At 44.7% G+C, this 22,985-nt stretch overlaps 2 protein-coding genes across 3 annotated transcripts in view; both read right to left on the reverse strand.

Moving 5' to 3' along the window:
• LOC125771157 (protein yellow-like) overlaps positions 1-22,985 on the reverse strand; it is a 486,298-nt gene that overhangs the window by 408,881 nt on the left and 54,432 nt on the right. The window lies entirely within an intron of this gene.
• LOC125771138 (mucin-5AC-like) overlaps positions 3,898-22,985 on the reverse strand; it is a 37,371-nt gene continuing 18,283 nt past the window's right edge. The window contains exon 2 of the mRNA XM_049441504.1: positions 3,898-13,380. Within this exon, the coding sequence (XP_049297461.1) occupies positions 10,868-13,380 (2,513 nt within the window). The 3' untranslated portion in view covers positions 3,898-10,867. The remainder of the gene's footprint in view (positions 13,381-22,985) is intronic.

Raw genomic sequence — 22,985 nt, forward strand, 5'->3', positions numbered from 1 at the left:
CCGGGTTTCCTTTTTTTCCTTAATACTTGATTCCCAACTGTAGCCATCCTCATTGTTATCCTCATTTCCATCAGCCACCGTCACCACAACACAATGGTGACCATAGTGTGCGAGATTTGAGGAGTTTTTTTTTTTATTTTTGAAACTCAGCATCTTATCACATTCGTTCCGTTCGCTTGTGTACTGCGTGTGCGTCTTCCGTGCGCGACGTGAATCCGACAGAAGGAAGAAACTATCCCGAGAAGAGAAACAATACCACTACAGTAAAGAATGCTACTTCGGTGCAGTTTTCCCCAGTCCGCACCCAGGAAACGAAGTGGGTGGTTTGCAGCATCAACCAGGGCCGGGGGCAGTTGTTCACCAGCTAACACCAGGTACCGCCGACGTGCTCTTGCTGGCACACAGTCGGGTTTTTCCCTTCCGTATTGCTACCGTATTAGAAGCAATTCTAGCAAAGCGGGAAATTGAAAATCGAGCGTTCCTTCTTTTTTGTGCCGAGAACTCCTTTTGTTCTGGCCGGTCCCGCTCGTGCAAGCGCATTCGGGACGGTGAAAATCCCTTCCATTGGGTTGCAATTGGAAATAGAATCATTTCTTTTGTTCATTATAAAATCGCAATTTTCCTCCGCATTTGGAACGGGGTGGTGGTGGTAATGTTGCCCTTTCATTCATCGACCCCTTGTCCTCCACCCCCTTTGTCCTTCCTCTCCCCCTTACCACCCCTTTTGAATGGGTTTGAAATTATGTAATTATTTTTAATTGAATTTAAAGAAAAAGCATTCGTTGCATCGTTCCGATGGTAAGGAAAGTTGGTTTTTGGGGGTGAGATGTGAAACGATTCGCCACACTTCATCCGTGATGTTCTTAAGTGAACAAACGGGCCACTAAAAAAATAGTAAAAAAAGGAAAAAGAACACGCGTTGGCATGAAATGTGCCACGCAGTGTGCTGCTTGTCAAAAAAACGCCACACACACAAAGCGGTTTCGTTTCGGTTGACAATGTTTCGGTTAAAGAGCCTGGATGATTTTTGGGTGGCTCTCGCTCCAAACCTTTTGTGGTAGTGCTTCATCACCAATGCGATCTTGTGAGTGAACGGTTTTTCCCGCTTGTTGCTTTCCCGCTTTTCCCACTTTGGACGGTAAACGAACCATAACCCCATTCGGTGGCCATGGTCCGTTTAAAGGCAGCTTTGGCGCAATTTTTGTTTGCAGTTTGAGTTTTCACTGTCCTTTTCCTTGTTTTTTCTTTTGAAGGTTCGAACTGAAGAGCAATTGCCGCTCGGGTTATGGTGGTGATGGTGATGGTGGAAATGAAAACAACACTTCCAGACAAACGCGAACTTTTGCCATCCAAAAACCGCACACAACCCGGGGGGTGGGCCAGGGTTTTTTGCGAATTGCCCTCCGAAGCCGGGACGAAGTACCATGAATTTTAATGACTTTTACAACCCGGTCCGCTGGAGCGAGCATTAATCGAACTTTTTGCGTAAAGCGCCAGACTTTGATTTTTCCATTCGTGTAGCGGTTGTGGACGTTTGGACACTTGCTCCGGTGTCCCCGATGGAGTAGCTTGGTTTGTGACGTAGCTTACCCGGTAGTGATGGAATGGACGCGGTATAAGAGTAGTTGCAGAATGGGAAAGAACTACTGTTATTTGGAAAAATTAAAAAGAATTTTTACATGAATTTCCTATGAATGCTATATTGGCAAACGGTTGTATAAAAATTGCTCAAAGTGGACTTCCAGGGTATTCAAGTTCAAGAGGCAAAGTTGATGCCATTTCTGGATTCTGTTCTAATTAGACTAGAATTTGTCAAGAAAGATCTAATATTCTATGTTCTTTTTGACTTTTGCTAACTAGAATAAAATCTATTGAAAAACTGGGTAAGATACCCCATGAATTTCAAGTTCCTGAAACACTTGTTCCACAGATGTCCTTTTAAAAGTGCACCAAAAATCAATTGCCTCCTCGCCCGGCAAAAGACATTACGATTACTTGCCCCAAAAAACCCGATAGACCATCCTTATCCGTTGCCATTTTCCTATCAGATCGTATTCAGATACTTCACCGTGTACCATGGCGCGGAAACGCACTAAAAAGAGTACAAACAATCAATAACCATAAAACAGTGACCATACCCCATACAAGGATGGGGATGGGTTGTAAGGTCATAAGGACATCGTCATACCACTAGGTAGGTAGGTAAGTCTGTGACTTTACACCCATGCCACTTTATGCGGTTCGGAGGAGTGTGTTAATGATGGCGCTTCAGTCTCCGGAGTTACCCAGGGACCAGGAGGACCGGTGCGTTAAATCCGTTCGGCAATAAAAAAAGCCATATTCGAAGCGCGGTTTTTACTCCCGCATCATCACATCCATTACTCGCCGGGGGGCGTTGGAAATGGGGAAGGTTTCGGAGAGTGGAAAAAAGAAACTTTCCCGAAGGCATCATCACGGTGCCAAGCCAAACCGGTTGACTTACCGTACGGTCTTCAGCTAAAAAAACGGATTGGATTGTTCGGTGGTACCTTCTGTAGAAGGACTTCTGTCCTGGTTGTCGGTGGATTTGCAGGATCCGCGCTTAGTGACGCGCTGTGGTGGTCAATGGGATAATAAAATTCAACAAGCTGAACAACGCGGTCGGCTTCGGTCGTTGGTCGTAGGAAATATATTGGAGAGTTTGCAACCCGACCCCGGGAGCGTATTAAATCGTTCCAAATGGTCTCCGAATGGGGTGTAAAGTAGGATGTGTTTGCCTTAGTGGGAGTAGAGTGTTGTAGTGGCTTTTTTGTTGTTACATTCTGTTTTTATCAATGTGCTACTGCAAGAGTTCGTTTATGGGTTGAATTTTAACACATCTGAAGAAGAATGGTTCGATAATCGCACTATTGGTTGTGAACAACCGTAACAGAGATATCGGAGTTTCGCTTCGCAAATAGTTCTTCAAACGTAAGTCGTACTTTACACTGTCCATCGCCGTACGTCGACATAAGCCTTTCGTTGGGTTTTGTGAGTTGGGTCTTTGGTTGAATTTCCAAAGCAAGTTCCGTTCTTATTGATTCACACCATGCACCAAAAAACCGAAGCGGGAGAACTAGAATCAATCGAAAATGCTCACACGATGAATAGTGGAGCACACACTGACCATGGTGACCGTTTTTGGGGAGTGAACAAAAAAAAACCCGCAAAGCAAAGCGAAGTTATAAATTCGATCGGAAATTGAATTCCGTTTAGATAATATTTTAGATAAAATGATGATTCAATTTCAACCACCGAACCGATGCGATGGATGTGATGTGAAACGAGCGTGTCCATTTTAGAGCCCACCAACCACGAGGTCTGTGGCTCTGTTCGGTACGGTTACACAGTTTTATCAGCGATGGTTTGGACTGGCTGCAACCACAACTCTGGTACCATCGTACCAACTGTCCCTGTCCGTGTCACTTTCATTCTACTCGATACCGAATGCGCCCACTATCGGTCGCAATCGTGTGCTTCATCCAAACGAAAGTTATCAATTGCAGACACCGAAATAATGGCCGCAGGCAAAGATGGAATGGATAGACGAGAGAGAAAAAGAGAACCAAAAAAAAAACGATATACCACCAAAGGAAAAATGTTCATCCATTTTTCATTCGCTTTTCAGACCCAAAGACATGGAACAGAATTGGGGGGAGAGGGTGTTGTTGGATGGGTTAAAATTTATTCTTATCGCCCTATTTCGGAATCGGTCCAACCCCGACTGATATCACGATTATGCGGCAGGTCACGGTCTCTCGGTGTCGATGTCACACGCATGTGCTCACCGAATCGTGATCATTGATTATGGAAGATTGTCCTTTTTTGTGTCATCACGAAGTTCCAATCCACCTATTGAAGTCTATTTTTTTGGTTTTTAAATCCCATCCATTGTCTTCATCCCCATTAGTGGGTATAATTTTGAGTTGGATTTGCTTGTTTTTTTTTTGGTTGGTTTGTCGTAAAGTGATCATCGCGTTAGGAAGGATGAGATTGATTTCGGTACAGCCCCTAAGCGTCCTTCTTGGTGGGGTGTTTTTTTGTACTCTTTCTAGTGGAACTTCGTATATATTTGCACGAAACAAGGGACGATCGTGCCGAACCGGGTAAGTGAATTGACTTCCTTCAAACCGGCCAATCAATCGAGACTTCCCATCGTGACTTCCCACCGTCGAACCGGATGCGATGGAAGTTAATCTTATCGGTCAGGCGATAATGGGAGTGATAGCAACATTTATCATCTGTCAGTGACACAACGTTAAGGATGTGTGTTGGAAGTGTTTTAAAGAGATCTTGATTGCATTTTATTTCGTTGCCTTTGGGTTTGGGTTTCACATGCATGGACCGGGGGGGTTTGTTTTTGTTTGAAGTTAAACCAGATCTGACTCGTAGTATTGTGTCGGAAAAAGGACTAACAACTCGAGTAGAAGCAGTGTAGATGTTAGTAGCACTGTTTGGACACCTTCGGGCCAAAGTGTGTTTTAATTAATGAACGAACAACTACTTACATTACGCACTTACTTGCATCAAAACGTGCAGCCCACCGTAAGCGTGGACAGTGGACAAATTTATTGCATGTGTTGCGTGTGCGGTTGCAATTACAGGTTCGGCTTGAAGCGAATCATTTGTCATTACGCGCGCTGTATGTCGTGTGTGAAAAGTGCTAGTGCGATGGCTGGAATTTGTAGCGCGTTTGTCCCGTGACAATTCCCCCGCCGTGGTCACGCCGTTTGCGCGCGCCCGGAAGGAAGTCGGGAAATGGAGTGTGATTGAATTAAAATACACTCAACCGTCTGTCCGGTGCAGTTTGACGATGCAGGGGACTGCATTCCATCGAAATGCAACAACGGGCTCATTAGTCGCCCGTCGGTGGTCCGGTGTGTGTGTGTTATGTCTCGATTGGTGGGATGGGAAGGGGAAGCGGGATAGAGCAATTGTAAATTTGTGGCTGTTTGCGTGAACGTTGATGGACGTTCGTTTACTAATTGATCGTAACATACTATCCACATTTTGGTTCCATTTGCACTACAAAACAGTCGTGCGCGAATTGAAGCATGAAAAATAAATAATACAGCTGATAAGACTGTTTACCATTTCAAATGCGTTTATGTCTCATTTTGATTATAGTTTTAAGATGCTGAAAATGATAGGCAAGATGACAATAATTAGTATTACTGATCACTGGCATTTAGATCAGTTTTAAAGAAATAATAAAAATTAAATAAAGTAAAGGAAAACAAATTGTATGATCATAGTTTTAATCAATTGAGTTTTGGGTTAATGGCGCCTAAAATTATGCAATCAAAATGTTTACTTTCGTTTTTAAATGGAGAGATTAACAAGTTATTGCATAGTTTCAGGCGTACGAAATTTAAATCCAATTGACAGGTTAGCTGTCAAGGAGACGATGTACTAAATTTGTAACTAGTAGACTATTGAAACGAATTAATGCATAACACTCACCAATTGTACGATCACCGAAGCACAATTGTATAAACTGTCAAATCTTTGTCGAACATTCAAAACCATTATACATACACATACTCAAATATATCATCCAAATGATGGGTTTTCTCGTACTATTTTTCCTCCCATTGACTCACATTGCATACATCACAAAACCAATACGAGCTACCTCACGTTTCACGACGCATCGGCGCCCCCGACGATCGTGATGCTATTGCTTATTCATGTTCAGCTGTGTTAAGCTGTAAGTACGACTACTTATTGTGATGAAAATTATCTACAGCTTAAATACTACGGACTAGCACTCACAAAATCACTGCTTTCGCCTAATTCCGCAAAGCGTTACCGTTTCATGCTTCACTTGCATTTTCTCTAGCATTAAAGCGAAATTGTGCACAATGTGCAGGCAAATCTAGTGCCGTTTTTTTTGTTTGTTTCTTTTGTTTGTTTTAGCATTGTTTCGTGTTTAAAACATTCCCATCCCCAACGGCGCCATTGCATTGGTGTTTGTAGGACTCATTTTGCGAGAGGGTTGGGATTTTGGGGGTTTCTTACACACTGCCGTTCTCGGTTTCGTTTTGATTTGGATGGTCCAGGGGTACACGTGCAGGTGTTTGTACAGTCACTGTGCTGCTGCTGTACAGTTTTGCAGCAGTAATGGACTCATTAACGCTGCATTATTCAGTTGTTTTGTTTTCGTTGCTTGATTGGTTTTCATTAGGTATTGCTTATACATTTCAATCATTGTATGTGTAAGTTGAGTGTTTGTTTATACCACTTTCATGTTTTATAGATTGCTTTCAAATTTCGGTACGCTATGCGGTACTGCTTTGTTTTTTTTTACTATTTAGGAGTACTTAACTTCTGCTGTTACGCTTACGCTTATTTCGCTTATATCATATATTGCTTACTTAAAATAAGTGTATATATAATTTCGCATCTGTATATCGTTTGCAGAATTTTCTCTCATATCGTTTTGATCACTCTGGTTGTTTTGCATGTTTTGCGTTACTGTTACTTATTATCTTAATCCTTAAACGTGGCTGCTTACAATTGCTACTCATTACGAATTGTATTGCACACGCTCGATACTACCATCTATCGTCCGTTTTTTTGTTCTGCTATTTATGAAGAAGAGCTGCAATAGTAGGGAAAAGAGTTTTTTAATTTAATTTTGCTAAACCGAAGCGAAACGCTAATTGCGAATAACAATCTAACGGGCGGTTACCGTTGAAGCGGTGTAATTTTTTTTTATCTCAAAAAACGTAAAGCAAACTCCTTTTTTTGTTCGAATCGTAGATACAGCCTAGTGCAGTAATTTGTTTAGTTTGTTTTTCCTACGTTCTAAATACGCTAAATAAATCTATAGTATAAGTATTTCTTTTTAACGTTTTCGCTCTCGCTCTCTGTATCTCTCTCTCTAGTAGAAAAGTTCAGCAAACGCTACTTTATGGAAGAATGAGTTTTCTGTCTTTGCCTTTAGCCTCCACCAGGCTCTCCCTCCCGCCCTCGCGGGGACTCCAATTGATGTCAGAAATTGATAATAGATAGTTTGTTTTTGTATTTCCTTTCGTTTTTGTTTCAAATTTAACAACCTTTTTTTGTTTCAGCCACAGCGGTATGTGGCTGGGTATTGCTTTTCATTCAAATTTTGTTGTGAGTGTTTTTTTTTTGTTTGGCCAAGGTCCTGTACCCATTTTGCCCTGTCTGCATGAACTTATCATTACACTATATTGCACGGAAATCGAATCACCGTTTTGCACAATTTTCACAATGCCGCCATGCTGGTTCCATTTAGCTACCGTTCTGGTTTCCGATTTGCGATCTGTCATTTTGACATTTCGGTTCGTTATTAGTATTTTTCTCGTTTGGTTTTGTTGTTTGTTCACTTTATCAGTTTTTTTTGCTACGCAAAAAGTTCGCTATCGCTTTATCAACCGATGTGTTTGGTTGTGTGATTAGGGGATGGGTATTTAAAAAAGAAGGTGGAATACTTTCTATAAAATAATTGACATTTGCGATAGCAAAACACAATTTTTTCCTCTCGTTTTTTTGTATGCCTTCCATTTTGCATGTGGTCAGTTTTGACGTGTGCCTTAGCGTGATTGCTCCACGTGATTTGTACTTCGCGCGGGAAAATGACGCCGATGAAGAAGGTTTATTAAAATCAGTTTGATGTTTGTTTAGGGAAGATGTGTTTTTTTGCTTTTGCTTTTACTGCTCTGGAAAGGGGTTTTAAAAAAGCGAAACAAAAATGAAAAGTGTTTTGAAATGACGAGTACCTAAGGGTTCCCGTTCGTTGGTAATGAAGATTGATAATGATTTTACCGCTGGAAGGTTTGACGATGGTACGGACCAGATAGTTACTGTTCCGTAGGCTGGAAGCCGTGGATACACCGGAAGCGAGTGGAAATGATAGCGTTTTGAGTGAGCTGTGGGTGATTTTTTTTGTTACGGGTAGAGCAAACCTTTAACCTCGGCGATCGTTTCGCATGCTAGACCATGTACCATGAGCAACACGATCGGAGCGTTAGATATTGGCGTCCTGGAGTGTATTTTGATCGGTTTCGAAAATGGTGTGACATCTTTCATCTCGCTCTGTTTTGAAGGTTGTGATTTTTTTTTTTGTTCGAACCACTCCGTACCAAATGTTTGACGTAAAGTAGTGAAGATTGATGGAAAGTGTCATTACGAGGCGGGAACTTCAGCGTGGTCCAATGTGGGTTGTTTTTTAGGTCACACGTTTCCCGACCCGTTGTCTACATGTTATGAATTTTTATGCTTTTGCTGGGTGATGATTTGACCATCGTTAAAAATTGGTCGCACATTTTTGTGGTTTCAGAACTGTTTCAGAAAGATTTCAACGGAAATATTGTTTATTTCCTATTACAAGGAACTTTTTATTCTGTCTTTTCTAGAAGGAAATATAAGCATCAGCACTTGATTAAGTAGCTTCAATCTGCTGATTACTTACAGAAAATTGTCACCTTTTCAAATCGTCACCATTTGGAGAATTGTGCCTTGTGACTACTATCGTACGCATAGCACAGCGAAAAAAATAAACTCGCACAAACACAATGACGCAACCTCAATCCGCGTTACCGCGCGAAAACAAATTCCGGTTGTCATTTGCCGGCCGAGAAGTCATCAATTTCCAATAACGCAATTTTTCAAACGAAATTGACTGTCGCAAGATCGATAGATAGGGCCAGGATCGTATCGTGTTTTTTGGGTGAGTTCGGGACGAATTGAGGGGTTTTGGAGTCTGATGGAGGCAAGAGACATCAAGAAAAAAAGCGGTACCTCCGTCACAAAAACGGAAACCAAACTAAACCATTCTTTGATGGAAAACATTTGAGAGGATTCATTCCACCGTGTGGAGCGTCTATCTTCCCGGAACGTGAACGGTGGTCCCATACAAAGGACGCCACGAATGGGTGGATCCATTAATAAACTGGCTGGCTGGTGTTACTGAAGCAGCCGCTCGTTACGTCCAATGTTGTCAAATACACTGGCGCTTGGAAGCGTGGAAAACTAAGCGGACTTTGCTTTCTCGCAACGATGGGTGAATGGTACATCCTGTTGCGCCATTTTCATCCTTATCATCATCATCATTACCATCATCGAGAGAAGGAATGTGTGCGAGGTGGAGGAAGCGAGCTAGTTTAGAATGTCACCGCTCCAACCGTTCCGTCCAAGCTGGGACGAGCAAGTTCTCGAGGCGGCGTCAGACTAGACGGTGCTAGTTCCGGTGAAAAGCTCGGTTTTTTTTCTCTCTCGTACCGTTGTTTGCTACTTTGTAACGAGTGAGGATGTTTCGGTACGCGGTTTTGGTTTTGTTCTCGGAAGTGCGCCCGAAAGGAAGCGTTCTTCGATAAATCGTACGCCCTCCCTCTAGCGGGTAACGCACCGAACTAGTTGTTTGCCATTCCGCTCAACTTAACTTGCCGCTTGCTTGGGGGTTCGTTGTTTTGTTGGCAAATAGGTGATGCGGTGCAAAATATTTGTGTAGCTATTGCGCGTAGCGAAGGAAGCAAAAAAAAAAACTGGTAGAAAAATACCGAAACCCTCGTTTAATGAACGTCTTCTAGCTGGAGCTACCGGAGGACAAATCACCCACCTTTTGCCACCAAATTGAGCACCGGTAGCGTCCGCTTCCGGTGCGCAACGGTTTGCGATATACGGCGTCCTGCGTTCCTCGAATTCGGGGGGGCGTTCCGCGTATCGGAGCTACCAAACGGCAATGAGTCATCATTTAAAAGTAATTTATTTTCTTTCGAAATTACTTTTCATCAATGTGCGCTTCTGTCCCCGGTTCCGGAGCACCTTACCGGAGGTCCTTACCGGTGGTTGTCGAAAAGTGTGAGCGCGCTTCGTTCGCAAATGGAATGTCATTCTTGTGCGCTTTTTGGGTAAAATGGTGAATGGTGGAAAGGGTTTTTTTTCCTTGTTGGTACCCTGTGCCATACGAAAATGAAAATGATCTCCCTTTCTCTCACGGCATTCCATGCAAATTCTTCAATTTGTTGTAAATTAGAACTAAGTTATTCAAATTTTCGAGTCTTTCGTTTGGTTGATTAGTTTGTAGGAGATTCTATAGTAACACCGGACCAAAAAGCCATCATCACAGGCAGATGGAAAACTTTGTTGTACCAGCGATTGAAGACGCAACGGAAGTACTTGACCTATTTATGTAAACAGATATCTGTGTACTAGACCCGGTATCAAAATGAAAGGCATCCATTACTCAAGGTTATGGACCTGGGCTCTTGTTCATGTACCACACGATATTAAATTTCCATTCCTCCATGTATCAAAACCAAACCAGTTGGCAAGTGAGCCGGATTTGAAAATCCAACTAATTTCCGCTTTTTGCCACCGAATCAACTCCAGCCACAGCACGTGGAAACGTTTAATTTTTCACACCTGTCTCGCAGCTACTAACGCAGAAGGAGAAGTTTGTGTTGAGCAGCAATTTTAGATTTCTGTCAATTTCCTGTGGCCACGAGGCCGGAGAGATATTTTTGCGCGTTAAGAGTATACCGTAGAGCAGGGAAATTGAAGACGACCCGGCGCGAGGAAACGAGTTCTGATATTTCCGGTACGAGTTTTCCGATCCGAGGTACGGATGACAGTAATTTGGAGGGTTGATGGTTTGGGTTTTGAGTCTGTTTCCTGTGGGTCAGGTTACGTTTTTGTGAGAGGGTATGAAACATAAAGAAGAACATAAATATAAAACATGGAAGACGAACTGTTATCGAAGAAGACGAATAGTGAAATAAAAAAGGGTAATTTAAAAAATATTTCCAGAAGATAAGGTTTGGGAAAAGGAACTTCATGCACACAAAGCTGATAGTGTCCGTAACATTGACGGTGACGTCCATTACGTCGTTATGATATCGATATCTTCTTCATCGTCGTCATCTCCCGGATCGGCCGTTACCACATCGATCGTGGTGGTAGAGCAGCTGTCATCGTTGTGAAAGTTCTGTCTACCGCTCGCCATTCGCATCGCATACTCATCACGATCGATATCCTGACTGCTGTGGAAGATCTTCCGTCCACCGATCATCGTGATCGGAGAGTTCTCTCCACCACCGGATGTATTCCCGTTCGGATCGTCATCTTTGTAGCAGGCCGACTCGAGATGTTTGTTGAGGTACGACTTGAGTGCGAACGTTTTGTGACACCGGTTGCACTCGAAGTTCTTGTCCGTGGAGTGTGTCTGCATGTGCGCTCGCAAGTTCGATCGATCGGCAAACGCCTTACCGCAGTGACCGCAACCATATGGTTTTTCGCCCGTGTGTGACCGTAAATGGCCCTGCAAAAGCCAGGGTCGTGAGAATAGCTTGCCACAGACGCCACAGCTGTGCGATAGCTTGTGCGTTAGCAGATGCATTGCCAGGGCCGGCATGGAAACATACGCCTTGCCACAGGTGACACACTTTTTAGCCGACTGTGAGTCCAAACTTCGATGAGTTTGCTTGTGGCGCGAGAGATTACTGGAAGTGGCGTACTGCTTACCGCACTCGGGACACTTGTACTTGCCTTTTCCATTGGAACTACCGTTCGGAGCACTCGGAGACTCTCCGGCCGAGTCACAGTCAGCCGTGGGCTGATCGTCCGCTTTCGAAGCCGCTGGAGGACAGTGTCCCGGTTTGGGGGAATTTGTTGTGGACACAGTTCCTGCTGCTGCCTGAGCTTGGACAGTATCCTTGGAAGCCTTCTTACGATTTTTCGATCGTCCATCGCTAGAGATAAGATCATCATAGGTGTACAGCTCAGCCGCCTTACTGCTGGAGATCTTCTGCCCAGGTACGGCCACAACAACCTTAGCGCTGGAACTCGACAGTACAGGAGCTTTGGCCGCTGGTTGGCCCGAAGCGGGTGTGGAAGATTTGTGCTTGCGAGTCACTGTAGACGATGCCGTTGTGTTCGCCGAAAGTGTTGAACCATTGACAATCACCGATGTGACGGAGCTGCTGGTTGATGGCTGTGGTCGACGACTCGCTCGACGGCCGGTCGACGGCGTACAGTTGACACTCTCCGTTGCCGGGGGAGTACCGTTTGATGAGCGTGATGGTGAATACTTGGAAGAGATTGACGAGGAACTTGAGTGTACGAAGGAGAACACGCTCGAGGATGAGCAGGACGAAGACGACGAGGAGGTACCGGGCGAAACGGAACTTCCGGAGCATTCCGTGTCGGACGAGTGTTCGGACGTCGGAGGCGTCAGCGGACCGGTTGGTGGTGGTGAGATGGTTTTTATCGTTGTTGCGCTTTCACCATCGCTGTGAGCCGAGGTGGACATCGTTGCCGTTAGCTCGTAGCAGGGTATTATCATCGAGATTGGACCCGATCCGGGCGGACACTGGTAATTAGCTGCCGATGCCGCCTCCACGATGCTGATGATACCGCCCTGGCCGACGGTATTCGGCTGGTGCTGATGATTTTGTGCTCCATTGGTTAGGTTGTTGGGGCGCAGTACGGGACTGGCCGGGTCCGGCAGTGGCAGCGGATCCGTGGACGCAGAAGTACCCGAAGGATGTAGGATCGTGACGACGCACGGCGCTGTCAGGGGCGGTAAGCTCTGCGACAGTGACAATAAATCATGTGCGGCTTCCGTTTCTTCTATGCTGCGATCGCGAAATATGGCCGCCGTGGTATCGTACCCGGTGGATGGGTCGGGCTGTGTTGGGGGTGGTGCCGGTATTTGCTGTGGCTGGAAAATGGCGGTACTTGACTGTTGCTCCCGACGATGCTGTTGCTGAGCAGGGTGATGCGTACCGTTGGCGGGTTGGGCCTGCAGTAGCAACGATGGCTGTTGTCGACCTGTTGTTGTAGCCGCCGTTACGGACTTGTGGTACGATGAAACGAGCGATGATTTATCTTGCCGCTTATCGGACACTTGAGCTGCAGCGGCCGCCGCTACAATCGGCGCAACGGGGGTTGCTTCGGCATAAATTAGCGTAGCCATCGTCGTCGGCGCAGTTGTCGTTCCGTTCGCAGCGGAACAGCTCGCTGGTGACGGAGTTGTGCTGGCCAGCAGTTCGACCCCGGTGCCATCGCGGCGATTGGGCCCATTATTGTTACTGCTGATGCCATAATTAGGATTATTACGGCCAGATTTTGCGCCTATCGATGCGAGCAGCACTTGCTGCTGGCCGCTGGTGACGAAGGTGGTGCCAGCACCGTGACCGGAGGAGGCTGCCGCACGAATCGTTACGATCGGCCCCGGTGCAGTGGGGCTTGCGTCCGGGTGGTTGCCGGCGCTAGAGGAAGCACTTACCGACAGATGCCGGGAGGAGTTGGTCTTCACATTGATTATATTGGTGTTGCTGTTGCTGTTTGGCCCACATTTGAATGTCCGGAAGTCGCTGAGAGGTATGGTAAAACCTGCGTTGGGAAAAAAAACAGGAGGAAATGGAAAATATTAGCACAATTGTTTGCAATTTGCTAGTGGGGCAGTTATTGTATCGTGAAGAAGGATGGCGCGATGGCGTGGGTAGGTACAAGTTGCCATTCCTAGCTATATCTTGAAGGAATCTCTAATGAGATTTATGTGACTGTTGGTGGTCGTTTAGGGAAAAACGGGCAACATTAATATTAACAATAGAACGCTTTAGGATACAGATTTTGGATTAATTATCCATGCAATTATTTGCCAACCAATGATTCATGAAACATTGATGGCACTAGGGAATGTTTGTTAAGAATAGAAATATTTGAACCGTAGGAAGGAATTTCGATCATTATATCGTTGAAGTTTCATACGTCAAGGATACTAAAAGTCCTTTTTAAAGGGTGTGCCAGTTGTGTATTGATTATAATCATTGGTTTACTTATGCATGGAGTATTTAGCAACCAATTTATGTTAATCTTCATTCACATGCTCATAACAATCTAAATTGTTAACCATTAACACTTTGTTCAAAATTTGTTGCACACGTTCACGGTCCGTTTTTCCGGTCGAAAGAACACTTGCACCTTTCCAGTATCTTCTGCATGCCGTGTGTGTGCGTTATGGACCAATTTAATATAAAGTTATGAGCGTACATAACCCCTAGCATCTATGGACCGGAGCGTAATAGGCCGTTTCAAATAATTCTGATTGTAGAAAACAACGGCAATGGGCATCAACATCAACTAGACACGAATAATCGCCCTCCCCCAGTAAGGTCAGTAAATGACAATTGATGTGCCGGATGAAGGAACCGGGTTCCGGTTTAAAAATGCAAACGATTCAAATTGCATTTACGATTAACTTATCTGTGCCATGGAGTGTGGAAGCATAATAATTACCGTCCGCTTTGGCAGACGTGTCCTGGCCGGGCAGATTGGTCAAGGGTCATGTAAATGAAGGTGTCTTGAGGATGAAGGGATATCCAGCAGATGGATAGGATTTGGCACCCGAGTTCTAGGGAGCATCTAGTGTTTTGCTGCTAGAAAAGGACCATCATCAAACGTTGTTGGCTGGCTGAGTTCGTAGGCTTAAAACCGCATGCACCATACGAGAACGATGCTGCCACGTACCCGGAATGGTCAATTTCGTTTCAACTGCGGACAGTTTCTTAACCGGTGCGTAATCACCTCCTTTCGGCACCTTTCGGCACCAAAAAACCCCAACGTTCCGAGTTAATCCTTTCGACTTCGCACAAGGGGATTGGCTCGTAAGCCGGAGTAACAATAACGGCTTCTTGTTTTACTTTGTCCCCCCCCCATACAAAGGCAAATCCACCGACCGGTTCCGGTACCGACCCGGGTTACGGTGGGATTGATAATGTGCTTCTAATTGCAATTAATGCCAACCGTAAGCAATGGAAATAGACAAAACTGTTGACTTGCTTCGGGCGCTGTGGGTATTCGGGTATCTTCCGGTCCGGTTTGATCTCGGACACTTCGGAAGCACCGGTTAACTGGTCGTTTCCGGTCGTTGTATGTGTGGGTGTGTGAGTGTTTTTTTTTTATTTTGCCCTTTGCCAAGGGAAAACTTAGCCGAAGGGATATGCTGGATAAAGGCAAATTCCTGCATTATGCGAAGGAAAGTTTTGTGTGTTGTCTATTTCCATAGTCTGGAGTATTCGATGGCCAATGGTGTACGGAGGTACAAGAGGGGGTTTGAAATAAAATTTTATGCAAACTTGCACATCCTTTTGTGTCTTTTCGTGCTTTGGCACCTACCGCTGGTTCCGGCGGGATAATTAATCGTCATTGTCGGTGGCTTTGCTCGTTACTTACAGTGATTACCGAGTGTTTTCAATGCCCGTGTTCACACCGATGGCATTATTGTTAGGCAGTCTTTGTTGAGCTATTTTTTTTTGGGGAGAAGGAAAAATGGATAGGATATATAGGACTTTAAGAGATAAATTAGAGTGAATAACATTATAGACATTTTTAGGAAAATTAATATTATCACAGTTAAAGATTTAAAAAACCGCAAAAGTAATAATGTTTAAATTAGGAATTACATCAGTCAATGTATTTAAGTTCTCTTATCAAAAAATCTTGGTAGTTTTTTTCCAAATTGATCAAAAAACCAGTAAAAGACTACTTTCGTAGTATGTCGCTTGAGATCCTTTCGATTGGCCATTCGAAGTAACCATTTCTCGTACAGAATAAGAACCAGTGAATTAAAATTAACCCAAAACCCACACCCCGCCCTTTACAGTTTTACCATTTTGTTTCGGCAATTCTACCCACATTACATCAGGTACCGTCGTTGTTCAATTGTTCGCCGTAAAGGACGCTTTGCCAAAAACGGAACCAGCGCAGTGATCAGGACCGTTTCAAGCCGAATTCCCAAACCGTAGCTAACGAGCTTAATCGAATTTGAATGAAAATTACCGTTTCCCGTACCCGTGTGATTACCACTCTGGTCGGACAGTAAGTGGAAGTTACATCAGGCAAAACGGTTCCTCAAAAACCCCCGCCCCACCGTAGAATGGGTCGACTTTTGGTTTCCGGGGTATTGCACACCGGATTCACCGGATTCTCCTCCCACCAGCATACCTATCGGTATCCTTTCCAGACGATGCGATCTGGCGTGGTGCATTCATCTGCTACCTTTTCCACATTGTCCGTGTTCATCCAGCATCAACGGTTGCGAAGTTGATGCATACCGCAGAAGCAGACGCAGAAACAGCAGCAGTATCGGTGTACGGCTACCAAATCGGTGTTGGAATTGAAAAGCGAATAAAATGATGATTCCGAACCGGTGGTCAAGGATGTGGGAACGCCTCGGAAACCAGCTACCGGGCAAATCATCATCCTGAGATTTCTCAATTCTTGCGTTCTTGTCTTGTCCCATTGTTCGGTAGCCGTTGTGTCCGGTGTGTCGAATAGTATAGGGACGGTGCGGTACACTGTCTAGCTGCAACTGCGAATGATGGGCCCATTTAAATAGGTAATGTGCACAATTAAACTCTGCAGATTAAATATGAAATATTCATGCACAATCCCCATTTTCTGTTCGGTTAGTCTCGGGCAGCTGCACGGGAGATTGTGTGCAGTGTCAGGTGTCTGGACGAGTTTCACAGCATCAATTGACTCCCTGCAACGGTCGTTACTTGAAGTTTGTAGTCGTTCGCAGTTTTTATCAACCATTAATGGTGATGAGTGATTAATGTGTCTCTTACCTGAGCTTTGTTTAAAGTTTGTGAAGGATGTTGGAAATCACACGGTATATCGTTATTGCAGAATATTCGATAAGAATGTTTAATATTGTTTATAAATATACTAAAAGTATGCTCCAAGTTTAGTGAAGTAGCTTTAATTGAGGTTGAAAGTCTATTAAGTTACTAATGTTTACTGAGCTTTCAATTATCATGCAATGATCTTACATATTATAACGAGAAGAAGTAATGCTCGTGTCATGAAGTCATGCGAATCACATGTCCATTAGTGATGGCAACACAAAAACCCCATCTAACCACACTTTTCAATTCGAACCTATGTTTTTCACTTGTCCAAAAACGTATGACCAATGTGAAGTGGACTGCACTGCACAACAGGGAACAATGATCGATTTGTTAAAGGCACCAAATCCGGCAGTAATCAGAAATCCGTCCAGAATCCAGTTAAGTGTACATCCTCTTGATAGACGACGACGTGGTTCGAAAAATCGTGGAAAAGGAAAACGGGGAACATTCACAACCGCGTCACATTCTGCAGTCTTCTCGGTAGAGTTGGGTCCTGGTAAAGGCTGATATCCGTGAATCCGTTTAGACGATAACTGAGTGCGGGAATCGAATTTTCCCTGCAGTAGATATCTCACATTCTGGTCCATAACTCTAAAATCCGCGATGCATCGGTGGAAGGAAGTCGCCAACGGGGCATTTTGTGTTGGGTGGGTATACAAGGCGCTCAAAATGCTGTTGGCGTATTTAATTTAAATATACAAAACGATTGTATTTATAAACATAAATCATTGCGGATGTTCCGTTCGGCGAGCCGGGAACAGTAAGGAGCGGAACCGCTACGAGGCACTCGATGCCGTTATTTCTGATGTCAGCCGTGTGGTCCCGTGGCCATGGGCCGACGGGTTGACTAAGGTACACAAAACAGTGTGGTAAAATAGTGTTCGGAGATCGCAAGATTGGACCTAACTGTGGGCGAATGCCGTAAGAGCATCATTTAAAATTATGTTGGAGTAAAACATTGAGGAATTGCGTAGGAATTTGTCCAAATATGTTGGAGAATATAAAAATTACTCAATTTTAAATGAATATTTGTTCCAACTTCCCGAAGATTTGTTTCTACCACTCCGAATGTTGAACAAAAGTTTTGTCCATCTCATTTCTCGCCTCAATACCATTGTCCAGGACGACGGTCCAAAAGATGCCGTATCCCATCGGTCCATTATCGTTCGCCATTCGGTGGGCTTTCAAGCGCGTTGCGCGAACGCTTCTGCACGTGCATAACGGCACAACAGGATTGCAACAAATGGTGGCAAACAGCGATAAAATAACATCATGTACAATCACAATTCTCCCGGCAAACCCCGGTAAAAGTGGCTCTCCCTGTCGGCGTCTCGCCGTCTGTTTTGCTTCCGCCGTAGTGTCCGAGAAGCGTACATATATGGCGTACGGAACAATAGAATTCCGCACCGTTACCCCGGCGGGAGGAGGGGGGAGGAAGTGAAACAGGGTGACAAAACAAAAGGACGAATAACGGTCACCCGGCGATAGAGGGGTGAGTTTGCGCTACGCAAGTAATAGCGGGCGACGACACTAAAGGCGTCGTCAGCGAAAGGATTGTCTTGGTTGGATGGGCTTGTAAATCCATCGTGCGGATGCTTTCCTTGTGTGTGTGTGTGTCGTCCATTGTTGTGCGCCCAGAAGCATCCTTCATCGTTGTTCGGGTAGCAAGAAGAAAGCAGCCCGGCCTCGTTTTGGGTTTTGGGTTCGGGTAAGCAGTAATCCACAGCAGTAGGAACAGAAACACCCGCTCCTTGCCGGGGTTTCAGGTGCGACTACGTTAGGTCGTACTACAATAGATCAGACCGACTGAATACGCAGTTGGCTGCAGTTGAAGCCCCCGTGCACCGTGTTTGCTTGTGTATGCGACGCGATGAAGAGCATCCAGATGGTGTTGTTACTAGACGCTTCGTATAGATTGGAATCTGTTCACCGAAGTACCGGCTGCATGCACAAACTTCCTTTTGCGCACACGATCAACCACGGAATGATTGCGGAACGCTAAACTAATGGCGATAATTTTCCAACGCTAGCAATCGCCAGCCAGCGTCCGGGGGGCGAGGGACGATAAGAAACGCCTGAAGAAGCGTTTCGACATTCTTCTGTGAAGTACGTGGTTTTGCTCGATTTTCTCTCGTACGCCGTGTGTCGCAGTTTGAAACTTTGGCCATCGCCTCCATCGCCTGACAAACGCTTTTCCAAGCCGGCAGCCGGCAGCCGGAAACAATCGAATAGATCTCGTTGGTTCTCTACAGCTTTGCCACACTGTTCAAACTGTTCGATGACCGTGGTGTATGGTCTTCGCGGTCTCTTAGACCACCGCGCAATGGCGTAACAGTGTGCACAAAAAAAAAACAAAAAAAAAAAACTCCACCTCTTTGCCCTGCATCGGACCTAAAACTGGTGACCGAAAAGTTCTTTTATTGTGCGAGAGAATAACCACCGAGAATGCGCTTTGCCAGATGCAACGTTTTCTCTGTTCTGAACCGCGGCTAGATGATGCTGCTGCTTCTGCTGCTGGTGGTTAGTTTTTCAATTTGTTGCGCCACAGTGATGCAAGTCTGGCACAAATGGTATCACACCGGTATGGCTGCACAGTGCTTTCCATGTGCTTGCAACCACCGTCGCAGAAGCAGAAGCAGATGATTGGGCTGACTTCGGCAATGTGTGCAATAAATTAATTACTTCCCGATAGCGATTGATCGATCTGTTCGCCTGTTCTGGTACCCTGTTTTTTTTTGTTGCCCAGGTTCGTCCCCGACAGCGAGGGTGGTTTTAATCGATTTTGCTCTATCGGATTGTTTTCCACTCGGTGCTGGGGCTGGGTAGTGCAAAAAAGCGTAGTAAAACGGTGTTATTGGCATTTCATTTAGGATGGTCAATGATATTCTTGATGGCGAAAGCATTCGAAATGGTGTGTTGCAGATGCAACAAGCTTTTTGTGAGGCTTGTTAGAGTTCTTTCTAAACGAAGCGTTACATTTCATTGCTTAGTTTTGGAGTATTTCTTTAATATTAATTTTTCTACTCAATTAAATTTAATGGCATACATCACCAAAAGACAAAACATAAGTAAATATCACCATTGATTAGTGTCTAATTACTCTCATGAGTGTTATTACTGATCTTGAAGACTAACCGTTCATAATAATGTACTAAATTACTTCTCTCTAACCATCTTCAAGGCGTACGGTATAATAAGCTCTTAGTAATTGGTTGGTCATTTTGTCATTCCGGCGCACATTAACGGTCAGAAGAGAGAAGAAAAAAACTCCCAGCAACCAACTCTAGTCAGTTCATTATCGTCCCTAAACCGTAAGTCAAAAAAGCAAGACAAAAATGGCTCTCCCATTACGGTATGGGAGTATCTTCTGTGTCTTAGATTTTATTTTATGGAAGCTTTTTCCCATTCGAAGTGTGACAAATGGGCCGAAATCCGCTGATTCACTTGTGTGAAGTGATTTTTCGCATCTTTGTTTCAAGCGATAGAAGGAAGCAAAACTACTGGACAAAATCATTCCTTCCAGCCTACGCACTCCCCCACCCAAATGATGAGTTAATGCGCACAATTGACCACAAGCGCAACTGTTTGTGTGATTGGGGTTTATTTTATCTTACGCCCCCCCCAAAAAAACAGGGAAACAGGTTCACACAAAATCGTTCACCGTTTTGTACGGAATTTACAAACACTAATCCCAGGCCCATAAATCAGCGTTTAATTGCTTTATTAACAAAGTGGCGGGACAAGGGGACAAGGGGGTTGTGTGTGGAAAATGCTTCCGTGCCAAAAGTTTCCCACATCTTTTGCTGGTAACGTATCCTTCCCGCCAGTTCACCAGTGGATGGGTATTATGGGTGAGTAAAAAGGAAATTGGCTTTTCTTCGTTAGCGAAGCGTTCCGCTTTCTGTTGCATGGTCGAGTCCTTGCTGTTGCGGTGTCCTTCGGCGATGGACCTTTTAATCATCGAGGTTCCGAAATCCTGTCCTTCTTCCTCCGGTGCGCTCCTTGCAACGCTTCAAGCGGAAAATGGTAAGAAATATAGGGAGAGTGTAAAAACTTCGTACGGGATGGAAGCAGCAATAACAAAAAAACCAATACCAACGAAGGAAGTGGTAGTTATCTTACAGTCGGACAGGAACGAAGAAAAGCCAAAAAAAAAAAAACAGAAGAAAATTCCCTACTACTTGATCATGACGTACGCACAGGTTGTAAATATACAGTTTTTTTGTTCGCCCTATTTCATGCTTCACCCCGGCAAATGTTTGAACGTTATGCGTGAGGTGAACTTTGGAATTCCTCGAAGGAAGGCAGCAAATTCTGGTGCAAAAACCCCACGGTACACCCGCATGATAAGGTGCGTTCGAAGTTTCTAAATCGGAAACGGCTTCTGATTACGCGGAATTCACGGAGCAAGGATTACGGGACGTGCCCGACCGGAGTGTCCGGAGGAGAACTTTGTGTGGAGCAAATGTGTCCCTCACCCTCACCCGAAAGTGGAGAAAATGGGAAAGCAACCCTGCCCGGAAGCGTGACTTTTGGGCAAGATGCGGGGATCTTTATCAACTTTATCAACGCGCCCTAATTGCGGCTATTCAGGTGTAATTAACAAAGATTCGTTTCCGGTCGTGCGGCTCTTTGGCTTTCCCAGCATTGAACGCATAGTGCCACTTCCGGGCAGCCCGCAGCGGCTGGCAGGAACGTAAAGAATAAAAATCATACCACGGGAAAAGGGAGCGTAGGGAGCGTTTTTTTTATTTGGTTCGCTCAAGTGCCACGGAACCACGATTGCAGAAAACTCCCCAATGGAGAAACGATGTATTTTTTGGAGAGTTTTGCTTTATCTTTAGCATCTGGCTGGTTTGGATTGTGTTGGGTGTTTTGGCTGTACCTTTTTAGCGTTCTCGGTTTATTTGCTGAGGTGAATGGAAGCAGCCATTTTTATTCGCTAGGGAATGTAGGTTTGACCATGGACGCTCAGTTTTTCCAAGGTTTCGGGTGTTTGCGTTTGCGAGGAAAATCTATCTTTCTTCTTGGAACATCGATGAGCAAAAGACAAGATTAAGAGGGCAAATGAGTTGTGGTTAGCGTCGCAAGTACCAAGTATATGTCACAATTTGGAAGTCCTTTAAATAAGGGACCAATATTTAGCACTCCCTCGAGCTTTTTCCATTATGCTAATTTATTTGATAATTTTTTAACCAAATATAACTGGTAAACAGAAAGAATTTTATGTTAAATGGGTTTACAACAGAATGTATTAAATGTTTTAAACAAGTCTACCTTCGCAATGCAATATTTCTTCCAAGTTTATTGAATTGTTTTAGACTAAACGATGCACCGGAGACCACTTAAAACCGCTGTAACAGCTCGTTGATTGCAAAACAATTTTTAGTACGCACCACACGTCAGATGGTTCGATTTAAATCCCAAACGGTGTTTGCCCACTATACCCACACACACACTGCATTCACATTCTGGACCAAACAGGTGTCTAAACACGTTGCTGGACGGTGCTGGCATTCGGGCTGGCATTAGCAGGCAAAACGTTGGTACCAACCCACTTGCATGGTTGCCCCCGATATGGTCGCTCGCCTGGTTAGGATAATATTCCGACCGAGTATCGGCAATAGGACACGAGAGATTACCATCCTGTATCTGGGCGCGCGCGCGCTTGTGTGTGTATGAATTTTAAATCATTTCTAGTCTACTCATGCTCACGTTCCCTGGTGAGTGGACACGTTGGTTGTGCCAGTGTGGAACAGATCTATAAATACCTATTTATATGCAACCAAATATGCCCTCACCATACTCGCAAACGTTTTCTCGGGAGCATGCAGCATGATGGCATGGTTTGTTGGATGCGTTAGATCAGAACTTTGAGGTCCAGGGCTTTGAAAAAGATTAGCATTCCAGCTGACGGTTGTGTAGACCTTGATAGTGCTGTAGGGTGGAAAGTAATGGGTTGCAAAAAAAAGGGGGAAAGCCCAACAGCGGGAAAAGTCAAGCTATGAAGTTATTCGTTGACCAGCTGCCAGAATGAGATAATGTACCTTTGCCCCGTTTCGAAAGTAACGAAGGATATTTCATGAACCGATTAGAACGCCAGTGACTTCTGGACTGGTTGTGATATCGCCAAGCTGAAACTGTTACTGTGTACAGGTGGAAAAGTGTTGCTCAGGCTCTCGAAACAGTGGTTTTATGCGTAGCTAGTACCTGTAGTGTGTACTATGTAGCCGCAGTGTATGCACCACATGGAGATCTGGTCGTGTCTGGGATGACACTTGGGCCATAGCTCTTACCCCAAAA

This window comes from Anopheles funestus, chromosome 3RL (assembly GCF_943734845.2).
Source record: "Anopheles funestus chromosome 3RL, idAnoFuneDA-416_04, whole genome shotgun sequence".
NCBI lineage: Eukaryota > Metazoa > Arthropoda > Insecta > Diptera > Culicidae > Anopheles > Anopheles funestus.